This window comes from Astyanax mexicanus, chromosome 12 (genome assembly GCF_023375975.1).
Source record: "Astyanax mexicanus isolate ESR-SI-001 chromosome 12, AstMex3_surface, whole genome shotgun sequence".
Taxonomy (NCBI): domain Eukaryota; kingdom Metazoa; phylum Chordata; class Actinopteri; order Characiformes; family Acestrorhamphidae; genus Astyanax; species Astyanax mexicanus.
Window position 1 is genome coordinate 25,399,733 of NC_064419.1, and position 14,054 is coordinate 25,413,786.

General features: G+C 36.1%; 1 protein-coding gene across 2 annotated transcripts; it reads right to left on the reverse strand.

Annotated features, from left to right (window-relative positions):
• Positions 1–625: 625 nt before the first annotated feature.
• Positions 626–13,255, reverse strand: klhl22 (kelch-like family member 22). 2 transcript variants are annotated; one of them, XM_015603161.3, is made up of 8 exons: positions 13,149–13,255; positions 10,345–10,615; positions 9,363–9,528; positions 8,008–8,352; positions 6,467–6,876; positions 2,661–2,853; positions 2,341–2,574; positions 626–1,366 (listed from the first exon to the last, which is right to left on the reverse strand). In XM_015603161.3, exons 2-8 carry the CDS (start codon positions 10,569–10,571, stop codon positions 1,022–1,024), a joined length of 1,920 nt encoding a protein of 639 aa, XP_015458647.1. In that variant the 5' UTR covers positions 10,572–10,615; positions 13,149–13,255; the 3' UTR covers positions 626–1,021. The 2 variants fall into 2 exon arrangements, with proteins under 2 accessions (XP_015458647.1, XP_007239634.1); XM_007239572.4 differs by having other exon boundaries at positions 10,345–10,648.
• Positions 13,256–14,054: the final 799 nt, after the last annotated feature.

Consider the following 14,054-nt stretch of genomic DNA (forward strand, 5'->3'; position numbering starts at 1 on the left):
TTGTAGACTAAATTTTCATGACTTTTCCAAAACTTTCTGGGTACAAACATTTTTGGTTTTCTGTAATGTTGTTCCTTAAAGATAAAACAGCTGAACCTCAGCAGGACATCAAAATTAGTCCCAAACACTAGAGTCTAAGTTAAAGCTAGAAGTCGGAATTGATGCTAATCAAAATGCGAAAAACCTGGACAGATGCTAATCAGTATGAATTGCCTGCAGAAAGTCTGTGGAATGTTCTACACTCTATTGAATGCTATTGAAACGCTATTACTATTCAATACCACCCCCATTTAACCCACTACACCTGAAGGAATGATTAGCCATCACCCAAAACTAATAGTTAGAAGTTATTTTGAACAAAAAAAAAGAAAACAAATCCTGGCACGCATGTTGTATGTTTTCTATAATCATAATTGTACATTTGGATTTCTACAATTTGCACTAAATGCATAAAAAGTGTTATATGGATGTTTGCATAAATGTAATAAGAGAACTGGAGTGCTGAAACAGTTTTGAGTCATGCACATGCCGAACATGATTTTGGTAAAAAAAAAAAAAAAAAAAAAAAAAAAAAAAAATATATATATATATATATATATATATATATATATATATATATATATATATATAAACAAAAAACAGTAAACTAGAAGGCCCATTTCCATGTCCGCAAAAAAAATGCAGCTCTTCTCACAACATGTCGGTTCCCAAACAAATACATTTTTATAACACATTACAAATTAAGAGCAAATATTAAGGGCATTTGTTCCAAATATCAGACATAATAAATAGTACAGTCATTACATCAAATAAATCAGTTCTTACCTGATCTGGCCAAAGAATATGTCAGACTTTTGACATCAACAATGCATGTAATCTATCAGACACTCTATCAGACACTGCATTGCACTGAGATTTGGGTAACTCTTACCAGACTGTAGAAACTTGCTGAGAATTGCTGTGAATTTATGAATGTACCGATTTTATAATCCCCCCCCTTCGCCGACTGGTGCGCATCCTGTCAGCCGTCATCGCTGGAGTTGTCTGAATCGTCCCAGTCCACTTCCTCCCAAGACGCTTTGGCTCTCTGCTCCCAGCTCTGGGCCTGAGCCAGGGTGTATCTGGGCACTAGGGCCACGCAGGCCGACAGGCCGGACACGCGTTCGTCCAGAGACGTGCCACTCTGCCAGTGGTCCTCCTCGGGGTCATAGATGTGCACATACTTCATGCGGCTGCCTTTATCATGTGACCTCCCGCCGAGGATGTAGATCCGGCGGTCCAGAACGGCCATGCCTGGCTCTCCGTGGCCGGCCGGCAGCGGACACACCACTGACCATACGTCTGCTGTTGGGTTATAACACGCCACCTGCAGGCATAACAAAAGCAGATGTATAGATGATTATTCATCTATTCTAGACAATTCGGTAACTAATGTAAACTATTCAGTATCTACAGGGTGAATCAAAAGTCGCAGGACATCATTTAAGTTCTAAAACAAAGTATGGTGGCTTTCAAGACGATGTCCATGCTCTAGACATAAAAACGACTTTTGACTCACTCTATCATAAATAATGAAATACTGTATCAAACAAATGTTTCAGTATCAACTACAATCAGATTCAGTAACTGCTAACACTAATATGTACCGTATTTTTCAGACTATAAAGCCCATCGTATTATATGGTCTAGTTTCACACATAACGCATACTGGATTATAAGGTGCCTACGTAAACAAAAATGTACTACTTAAATACAAAAACATTTTTTTTCAAAGTCAAACGAGCGCTGGATGTTAATCTACACAGATTTTTCTCCTGAAAAATGAGTAAAGCACTTCCGTTTATTTAAGCTTAGATTTCCTAAGCTAGCAGCAGCGCTAGGCACGGTTAGCAGCGCTTAGCACTAGTGAATGCTGCTGAGGAACTGAGGAACCCTGAGTGTTATGGTAAGCCAGGGCGTTATCAGCTAGTGGTTCATCCTACGTAGCTTGTTTTAACATGGTAAATACGCAGACTACAGTCTGATAAACCTGCCCCTGAAGGGCGAAAGACCAAGCCCCTGCTCCAGTCCCGATGCTGGAGATACTTTACTGAAACTCCTGTATAACGCTGGACTTACATGGAGTGGCTTTACTGCTCCTTACAACCTGAGTGGTTAAATTCATACACAAGGTGCACAGAATTATAAGGCGCGCTGTCGATTTTTGGGAAAATTAAAGGACTTTAAGTGCACCTTATAGAGAGACAAATATGGTAAGTACGGTATTTAAATCTGCAGGACCTATATACAGTCTACATAAGGAGCACTTCGAAAATATTATAAATAAAACACATTCCGCACCCTGAGGACATCTCGTCTGTATCCGCAGCCATCGTTGCTGCCTCCGATCACATAAGCACGACCGTTCACTGCCGCCATCCCATGCCAGGCTCGCTCCACCGGGCCATCAGAACACACACTCCACCAGTTATCCTGAGGATCGTAGCAGTAAGTCTCCTTCAGATACGCCATTTCTCGACGACCACATGCAATGTAGATCTTTCCGTCCACCACTGCTCCAGAATGGGCGTACACCTGAAGGGGAAGTTTATTTGGTTACAATCGATCATTTGATACGTAATGTGTGTAGCAGGAATTCGTCTAATCAAATTTATTAGTACCTCTCGTTTGAGTGGAGCCACGTATTCCCAGATGTTTGTTCGAGGATCATAGCGCTCAACACAGTCCAACTCATTGCTGTAGTCACGTCCTCCGATGGCGTAGATGTAGTCGCCTACCACGCACACGCAATGGTCTGCGTGCTGCTGCCGTAGGGATTCAATATTACACCAGGAATTGTGGCGAGGATCAAATCTGTTGAGAAGAGCCACTTTTACACATGGTATAAATTCTAGCACTTACAAAAACTGTGTGTAAAATATATATTTTTGATGAATATATATGTTGGTCAACATTTTTCCCATACAGTCAGTTTCCACAGACCATAAATGAGACATTTTAATAACTGGGACTTTAATAAATAAGCCACTGAGCAACTGGTAAGCCATCTGACCTATTACATTAATGTTTTAAAACAAGGGGGAAATGTCAAAATGATTATCTGCCATGAATCTAAAACATAATTCAGATGACACCTTTAATATAGCTCTGGAAAAAAGAGACCACTTAAAAATGAGTTTGTTTGATTTTACCTAACTGAAAACCTCTGGAATATAATCAAGAGGGAGATGGATGATCAGAAGCCATCCAACCAAGCTGAACTTCTTGGATTTTAGCACCAGCAGTGGCATAAAGTTATCCAAAAGCAGTGTGTAAGACTGGTGGAGGAGAACATGCCAAGATGAATGAAAACTGTGGTTAAAAAACTTTTTTTTTCCTGGTTAATGTGATCTTATTTTCTTTGCATTTTTTGAGGTCTAAAAGCTCTGCTTTTTTTTGTTCAGACATTTCTCATTTTCTGCAAATAAATGCTCTAAATGAAATTTTATTTGGAATTTGGGAGAAATGTTGTCCGTAGTTTATAGAATAAAAGAGAAACAGATTCAAAAACTGAAGTGGTCTCTTTTTCCAGAGCTGCATATTATACAACCCCAACCCCAAAAAAGTAGAACTAATACAAAAAAAAAAAAAAAACAGCAGGAAAGAGGGGCAATTTGCAACCTTCTCAAATGAATGGGTATAAAAATAGCATTTTAGAGAGGCATGAGTCTCTCAGAAGCAAAGATGGGCACAAGTTCACCAATTTACAAAAAATGTTCGTCAATGTTATATCCCACTATCTAAAGTACATAATATTATTAAATGATTCAAAGAATCTGGAAAAAAACCCTCAAGCACAATGAACAAAGCAGATGGCCAGTACTGGATGCTCGTGATCTTCAGGCCCTCAGGCTTCAGTACATGATACAGTTGTACTTGTTGTTTAAAAGAAAGAGTGGATGATACACAATAGTAGAAACAGGCTTTCTCTATCACATATACAAATCATTGCACTCTATTTTTGTTTACAACTATTTTAGCCCTACAATTTGCGATAAGGGTTATTACAAACCATTATTAGTTTTTGAGTGGGTTGCTGATTATCAGTACAGCATTTCATAGATGTGAAGAGCTATCGGCATCAGCTACCGTAGCACTAAGAGAGCACAATTGGTCTTGCTCTCTCTGGATGTGTAGATGGCGCTCTCTCCTCACATCACTCCAAAGGGTGATGTCAATCAGCATAAGGTGTCTGTGAGCTGATGTATTGGAACAGAGTTGCTGCACTTTCCTCCGAATGCGCTGTGATGCTACTCAGCAATGTTATATCAGCAGCTGTTCTAAAAGAGGTGGTGGCTGACTTCACATGTATCGGAGGAGGCATATGCTAGTCTTCACCCTCCTGTTGGGGCACCACTAGTTATAGGGGAGTCCTAATGAGTGGGTTGGGTAATTGACCGTGTAAATTGGCGAGAAAATGGGAAAAATTGTAAACAAAAATAGATGTGAAGAGCTTTTTAAGGCTTCCCTCTGAGTACTGCAGACTTCATTATGTCATTCTGAAATCCTGTGAATGCAACCATGTGTGATGTTTGGGTGTGGCAAATCACCATCCCACACCATAAACTCACAACAGGTCCAACCTGTTGTTAAATAAAGAAATGACACTGTGCACTGTGCATTAGGAATAATAGCATGTTTAGTGTGAATTCCTAATTGCTACTGAAGCGTCACTGGCTTTTTAGAGAGGTCTGTGATGTTTTTTTTACCAAGTTGACATATCGGTTATGTCTATATATTGTACAGTAAGTCAATGTAATTATCGTGACAAGCTTAAGTACAGATAATAAATATGTTTACAGTACACTGTACTATTCAAAGGTTTGGACACATCTTCTATCTCCTTTTTTGATTTTTCCCCCCACATTGTAAACTATTACTGAAATCATCCAGAGTATGAACACATAAGGAATCATGTAGTAACTTAAAAGTGTTAAACAAACCAAAATACTTTGTGAAGCATTTAGGTGCTCTTATCTGGGGTGCTTTTGGTAACTTGTGGTTTCTTAGGCTGGTAACACTAATGAACGTATCCTGTGGAACAGAGGGGCATTCCTGATGAGAGCCAGTTTTATCATAACATTTTTGATGTTTTTTTTGTGACTGAACTTCTAAAGTTCTTACAATTTTTCAGATCGACTGATCTTCATTTCTTAAATTCACCTTTTCTTTACTTAGTTGAGGAGTTCTTGCCATAATTACTCAAATATAGCTATTTACTGTATACAAACTCTACTGATGCTCTTAAACACATTAAGATAAAAAAAAATCAAGTAATTAACTATTGATAAGTTCAGCACAGCTGTTAACTGAAAGCCATTCCAGGTCACTATACCTTATAAATCTGACTGAGAAAATCCTGTGATGTGTAAAACTGTCATCTAAGCAAGATGTGCTACTTTCAAGAATCTAAAATACAAAACATATTCCCCTGTGTTTAACTCTTTTTTTGTTTACTAAATAATACAATATGTTTTTCTTCATAGTTTAAATGGCTTAAGGGTTAATCTACAATTCAGAAAAAAAATTAATAATGAAAAACCACCCAGGGTGTGAAAAAGCTCAGTAGCAATGTCGAAAATCCACACATAAATGCCTGTGTTCTTGTAGTGAAATATTCAGGCTTTTAGAAGAGCAGTCTATGTCAGTCCCCTACCATGGTGTAGTGTGGCTGAACTTATGTTCATTCATACTTGAGGTTTAAAGTAGTGGCATTAAGTGCTGTTACATGCATTGTAGATATTGTGTGTTTTTTTGCGGGTGCAGCTGCTGTCGCGCGGAGCTCACCTACTGTCGCGCGGAGCTCACCTACTGTCGCGCGGAGCTCACCTACTGTCGCGCGGAGCTCACCTACTGTCGCGCGGAGCTCACCTACTGTCGCGCGGAGCTTTTTAACGGTAGGTGAGCTCCGCGGGACAGTAGCTGAGTGTTGCGGGACAGCAGCAACAGGACAGGGAAAGTTTTTGCTCTTGCTGCCTCTCCCTATTGAGCTACAGAGAGGCGTGTATTGTCGTGTTGCGGTGTTTGTTGTTGCACCGCTAAAGTATGGAGGATGAAGAAAAAGAAATCCAACCGGTTTTAAAGAATAAAAAAAAAATCGTTTAAAGTGAATATAGAATGTCGAACTGTATGTTCCATGAAACAAGTTGATTTGAGTTTAGCACATGTAACTGACAAATGATGAGCCTCAAACACTGCTATCATGCAAGACAAAACACACAATAAAATGAATAAACCCAGCCATTTGTGTCATAAAAATTAAATGCAATGGTAACTTTCAAGAGAATATAGTCTTGTTGATACTGGAGAGCAGCTCATCACCTCAAGACCCTCCAGCCTGGATACTGTGGCTTTTCATGTGCGGGTGTTCACAGAAAGGGAGCTCGCTCTGGCATTTATTTCAGTGTGTTGAGTTCCGTTAACTCACCTCCAGCAACGGGACTCGGCCCGAAAGCCACTGCTGTTTTTGTCTCCTCCAATCAGGTAAATGAAGTTATTTAAGACTGCAATGCCCATGTTGGACATGCGAGGAGCACGCTCTGCCCCAAGGCTGCGCCACTCTCCCCAGGACGGATGGAACGCTTGAATGCGCTCCTCGTTCTCGGCTGGAGGGCCCGATGAATACATGCCTCCAAATCCCAGAATGCACAGGGAGCTGGAGCGAGGCTGAGTGAGAGAACTCTGCATGACCGGCTGCCACAGCTCCTGACTGTGATAGCGAAGTGCTGCTGAGACAGAATCCCGCAGAGGACAGGGCTTCAGACGGTTGTGGAGACGCTGCAGAAGGGATTTCTCCATCAGACAGAAACGCACTGCTTCCAACATCATCAAAGGTTCCTGACCAGAGGAATACTCAATTACTCAGTTACAAAAAACACTTTATTAAAGTATTAAAATCATTTATCTACAAAGCATCCAAAGCACTTGTTTAACCCTTTTAATATTTAGCGTTGGAATAGTTTTGTTATACATTTTTTAAATATATTTTTCATACTTTTTACTTTGTTTGATTTGAGCAATAATAAAATCAGGGATTTTCATTATATAGACTGCATTTTTAAGAATATATACACTTCTATCAATTATTTAAGCCACTAAAATTTGACTATAAAATTTTACATTTTTCAGTAAAACAGTCCTGTTGTTTGAAAAGATTTACAAACGTAAAATAAAAAAGCATACTACTGACAGACACAGCAAATTGTTGACCAGAACATTAAAGGGTTAAACATTACCAGATTGTTTACTTTTAATATCTTACCACCTTAAGAGAGCCTGCACCTGTTTTAACTTATAATTTTTATTTTAGTTCTTCTCTAAGTTCTTTATTTACTTTATATTTCTTTCCTTATTTTTATTTATTATTATTATTATTATTATTATTATTTTGTTTTAATATATAGTTTTATACTATTGCTTTTTTACTTTTTTTGATTTTTTTATTATTATTACTATTATTATTATTATTATTATTATTATTTTGTTTTAATATATAGTTTTATACTATTGCTTTTTTACTTTTTTTGATTTTTTTATTATTATTACTATTATTATTTGTATTATAATTATTATCTATTTTATTGTATTATGTAAGTTAGTCTTAGCTTAACTTGAACTGTTTTTTATTGTAATAATCTTATCTTCTTTTGATCTTAATTTTCTATCAATTAAAACCAAATTGTATTATTATTATTTTTTTTATTCTATTTTTATTAGTATCTATTCTTATCTTTTGTTTGCTGTTATTTTAAAATGATACATTTTAGTTTTTTTTGTCAATCCTTGTATTTGTAAATGCTCGGCTACACTGAAAATGAGGGTTGCCCTCAACGTACTTCCGAGTCAAAATAACAGTTGATTGACTGGTTGATTGTTTTTTTTCCGGTTAGTCTACAACAGTCTAGATTTCAAAACTGTGTACCTCCTACACTGCACTTCACATCTATGATTTCAAAACTCCTACTGTACCTCGAGAAACACGTCTGCCTTGGTTCCTCCCACCTGAAGGCTCCCCTGATCCAAATCCACCTCCTCAGGACTGAAGTGGTAGTGCAGTGCTGCTTCAAACACCTCATACTCTGAGCTCACCTGGAGCTCATCGCTGGACAGCACTCGAAGAACCTTCTCGGCAGGAAGCTGGCGGTAAGCAGATGTGCGAGAGAAAGTCTGGATGTTTTTCAGAAGATATGAGCGCACCTTCTCCCCTAGCTGGTCTAAGCCATAGATGTCGGCAAGCTTTTCCACCTCCAGGATGTTGTCATCGTCTAGCCAGGAGAAGAGGAACTCACAGCAGAAGCCAATCACATCTCGGACCTTGAATACACGTGAAAAAGAGGCATACAAAACTACAATTAATACTGAAAAAGAATGTATCAATTAGACAAGTTAATTTACCTTAGCATTTCTGTGAGTACTACATATCGTGAATGAATTTGTAGTTCTGCTTAATTTTTTTTTATTCATACTAGGTCTGATACAATAATCACATTATCAAATCACCATACAATAAGGCAATTATTATTTATTATCTCATAAAATAAATAAATAAATGTTCACTGTCCTTTAAAAGATTGTAAGTGAATTATAATAATTATAATTATTATAATACTGTGTTAGCATTTAATATTATCAGCATTATTTTTTATTGACAATAATGTAATTTATCACAATTATTTCTGGGACAATATACTGTCTAAAAATAGCTATAATTACAGGCCTAATTCACACAGATTTGAAAAAGGTCTGTTTGAATTTATTTAGGAATTTTATTAAAGTTTAGTTTATCAGTTTCAATGCCAAAATAACAGATTAGTTTACCCATATAAAATCACATTTTCCATACAGTTGTACAGTTGCTTTGTAAAGCAGGGAAATTAGTAATCCAGTTTAATATAGTTATCCCCAATAATTTCCCAGGAGGCCTACTGATATAGTTACTGCCACAGGAAAGAAATGGGCCAAGTCATCATAGCCAGCATCAGCTCATTAACTCTGCTCTCTCTCTTTTTGATGATCTTTGATTTGGTTTGTGTATATATTGCTGTATACACAGTAAACGGCTGAAATATTTAAATCTCGTAAAATATGATTCTGATTCTGTAGGAAGCAATTAGTGTAATTCCAGCCAAATATAGCAAGATCAAGTAAAGAAATTCTAAACTGAATGAACTGCTGTTAGTATTAATACTTTTAATGTTATAACGGTAGGCCTCTATCAGACCAATAGCAGTGAATTTACAAAGTGTGGAAGCTCTAAATACATTTACTATCTTCAAAAAAGCTGTATTAAATCATTAATTAAGTTCCATGATAATTAATCACACCTGCAGAAGCGTAGCAGCACACAGGACCTCCTGCACTGTTTCCAAATCCAGCTCCAGCTCAGATGTGTAAATGAAGTCCAGAAGTTTGGTCATGGCAGTGTGTGTGACTCCATGAATAGTGATCTCAGTCTGCTGCATCTCTCGCAATCCCCCAGCAAACATACCTCTAGAAGAGAACAGAAAATATTCAGAGAAGACTACAACACAGCATCTGTATGTCAGCTACAATACTCAAAACAATAATACTAATAGTCTGAATAAAAAAAGTACTATTCTACAGGCAATACTTTTCTACAGGGTCTTAGTATTGCAAGCTTAGTATTGGAATTTTGCAGATCTCTGTCAGCAACAGGTGCAACATTAAAGTAGCTAAATGCAATTTTAGAAAGAATATCTACAAAAATTTGGACATATTGTGTATTTTAAAGGTTGAACGTAAATTACACTGATATGCTCTGAAAGTACATATTTAATAAACTGAGTTTTTTTCTACATCTTTTTCTTTATCTTACAACAAATAGACTTAAAAGTAGACACCAAAACAAAAATATATTATTTAACATGAAATGAATAAATTGTGTATAATTTATTACAATTATTTGTGTATAAACATTTGTTGTCAAGTTACAATATTTTTTCTTCAGTTTCTAAAGATATTTGGGATATTTTTAGCTTATTTTTAACATTATACAGCATTCTCAGCTATGTGGATGTGGATGCATCTACAATGTTCTGTGGTGTCCTACAATTGTTTTTTTTTAACTTATGTTAAAAAAAAATCACTTAACAAAGTAGTATTATCTAAAAGTATCAATTTACTATTAAAGAAAGATAATATTAAAGTTTCATTATTAATATGATATAAAATTGCAGCATCACATAAAAAAATGTCTAACACATCCCAGTACAACACAAATTTCAAATGTATTAACCGAAGTAATTAACTCTAATGATGCTCAAACCAAAATGCAGAACTAATAACCTGAAATAGCCACAGGAAGCTGCAAGCAGGATGCGATGAGCTTGAATGGGTCTTCCCTCCACCAGCAGCACCACATCAAAAAGAATACCCCCTTCGCGCAGAGCCAGAAGCCCATCCAGGAGTTCTCGGGAGTGGCTACCGCTGCAGAACTTCTGCCTGGCACACGGCTGCACAGAGTTTACACCTCGCCCTGCCTTGACTGGGCTGGCATCCACATCATCTGCCATTTCTGCACCACCAGACGCAAGGCCTTGTACTGTAGATCACATTACTGAGAAAAGGTTTTCGAGATGAGAAGGGAAAGCTGTAGGTGAAAAAAACAAAAAAACGAATAATCACTTAGTGAATTTTTGTAACCATTTATTACAGCTGAATGCATCAAATATAACAGGCTACTTTATACATAAATGGATTTCAAGATATCATATTCAACACAACTCAAAACCTGCTGCATGACATTATGTTTAACTAAAAAACAGTATGGTCTTTAAATGTATTTTAACCAATTAATGGCAAACAAAAATATACTTGGCATTCTAAAGCAAAAATAAAACTTACTACTCTTACCATTAATCCTCATTCTACTTCACATAAAACAGTATAAAACAGCTAGCTAAATTTTTCTTTTGTAAATATTGAGACTTTCCTCTCTACTAATCACCATTGTACAGATATATGAGCTAATGGGTAAAAAATGCAACACTTTATACTAAACAAATCCAAGTAGTGCTGATACTTTAACACGGAAATTTGGTACAGTTTTGAAGTTTTGAAAAACAGGTGCATTCTTTTTAGGTGTGTATATATAATTCATACAGTAAATAAATTAAATATTTGATTAAGAAATAATAAAGAAACTGAAAGTACAGTGCACTGATCATAGATTTAAGTTTCTATAATCTATAAAGCTAACACTGACACATGTAAATTCACTGGTTGTTTTGGACAGTAATGAAAATGCTGTGGTTGGGTTAGATATTGCAAATCCTGTTTCCATTCACCACCACTTTCAATAAATCTCAGTTAGTGATTTTCTTTACAATTAACTATTTTACACTAAACCAATCACAGTCAATCTGTCTGCTTCTCAACAAGTGAAAATTTCTTTTTTTTTTTTTTTTTAAACTAGATTTAATGCGTAAATGTGTAAAAGAAATACACAATAAGAGAAACACACTGGGCTTTCGAAAGCAAAATCATTACTCTTAACTCTTAACATTAACTGCTACTTTACCTCACATAAAGCCCCATAAGACATACAGGTTTATTGATGGACGGGAGAGACATAAAAACAGAAATTAAAAATATATTTGTGTTGTAGACAGCAATCATCCCCGAATTTCTATCACTGTAAAGAAATATGCATGTTACCCTGAAATTAAATATTTTACACTAAACTAATCTGAGTGACTTTGTTGGTATATCAGTGTCTGGAACAAACTTCTCTTTAAGTGTGTATAATTTGTTATCTTAAGGCGTTCCTCATAACAAATCAATGACACATGTAAATTTACTGGTAAATTTACTTTGGACAGATAATATAATAGCTATATTTGTACTGTAGATACTGAGACATCCAGCTTCACTAATTACCAATGTACAGATATCTGAGCTAGTGGGTTTCTCTAAAATGCAGCATTTTATAATCAACCAATCCAAGTGACATTGTTTGTATTTTGAAGAACAAGTGAAATTATTAATTCTTTAAACACACACAGCCCAGGATAAAAAAAAAAGACCAATTAAAAAAGTTTCTTGGATTTTACCATATTGAAAACCTCTGGAATATAATCAAGAGGAAGATGGTAGATAACAGCCATCAAATCAAGCTAAACTGCTTGGTTTTTTGCACCAGGAGTGGCAAAAGCAGTGTGTAAGAGGAGGTGGAGGAGAAAATGCCAAGATGCATTCGAAATGTGATTAAAAACCATGGTTATTCCACCAAATATTGATTTCTGAACTCTTAAAACTTTATAAATATGAATTTTTTTTTTCTTCTGCATTTTATTGTTATTTCAACCATTTTAGCCCTTTAATATGTTCATACAGTTAACTTAATGTTTGTCTGACTCAGTTAAGAAACTGAAAGTACAGTGCACTGATTACAGATGTTAAGTTTCAACAATCTAACTATAAAGCTAACAATGACACACATTTACTTGTTGTTTTGGACATAAATAAAAATGCTGCAGTTGATTTAGATGTTGCAAATCTTGGTTTCATTCACCACCATTGTAAAGAAATCTCAATTAGTGAGTTTCTCTACAATTTACAATTTAAAACTAAACCAATCACAATCAATCTGTCTGCATCTCAAATAAAAAAAATGGGTGTAATTCCTCTTTTTACTGTAATAATAAATACAATACAATACTTCATGGCTATTGTTTGAGTCAGTAGCTGTAGAAACCGCAGTACTGTCTGCCTGCACTAGTTAACTAACCACCCTAGAGCTACAGAATAAAAACAAATGCACTGATTCCTTAACAACTTAACAAACATCACATGTAACATTAACTAACAAAACTAGGACTACTTTCCGCCAGTTAGTGTAAAATATTATAAATCACAGTAGCTGTATATTTATTTACGGCTGTTTGGCGCAGACTGAGCGAAGACGCTGAAAAACACTTGCACCACTGCAACAAGGTGGCTAAGCTAAGATGCTAACGCTAACGCTGTCTCCGCGCTCCGCTGTAGCACTTGTGCGCTTCATTAACCGCACAGAAAGTGTTATATTACTACAGCACGTCCGTTAAAAGTCGCGTGCATAAATGAATAACTGAAAAAACAATGAAACCTACGGGAACAGCGGCTGACACTCTACAGGAGGCTCTAGAAGGCTGAAAGTCGGCAGGCAGCGCTGTTGACAGTTGACATTTCGCTTTCGACTTTAGCCTAGCGACACACGATTCATGAATCAGTCGGTTCATTTGAACCGGTTCTTTTTTCGTAGGTAGTTGCATAGACATAAGATGTCTTTGGGTAGTAGAACCAAAGTAGCTCGGGCTCATTCAAAACTCATTGGGATAGTAATTTACAAAAACAAGGCAAAGCGAGCTTAACTGTTAAATAAAGTAGCTTTATTTTTAGTGTTTAATTACCCTCTCTTTCTGTGGTTCTAAAAAAAGTTCGAGTAATATAACCTGAGACACAACGGGAAATGAATCACTCTAAGAGTCAATAATAGTCTGTAGTGAAGTCGCTTATGTGTCACAGACCATTTAAAAGCTGTGTTCCTTCCAGCACTTTTTTAGTCATTTTAACTCACGCAGTTTCTAAGTGGCTTAATGAATATCTTCAGAGCATCACTACAGGACAGTGAAAATCTGTGTTTGTTCATCTGAAGTTATTTATTTATTTACTGAATGTAGGACTGGGTTAGTGCTGGAGATCAATTATTAATTGATTATTGATTATTATTAATTGTATTTTTTTTGCTTCTATAGGTCTGTACCAAATCATTTAAAGCACTAAAACCAATCTAAAAGCTTTAGTTAAATGTTTTACGTTCCGTAGAACTAGTTCTGACTTGATTTCTAGAACAACATTTATAAATAGTTTAATACTAATGAAATCTGTTATATTTTTATATCAGGATTTTAACCTTATAATATTTACAGTCACGTGCACACAGTAGTAGTAATAATAATAATAATAATAATAATAATAATAATAATAATAAAATAGGCTCTGGGGTATTATAGAGC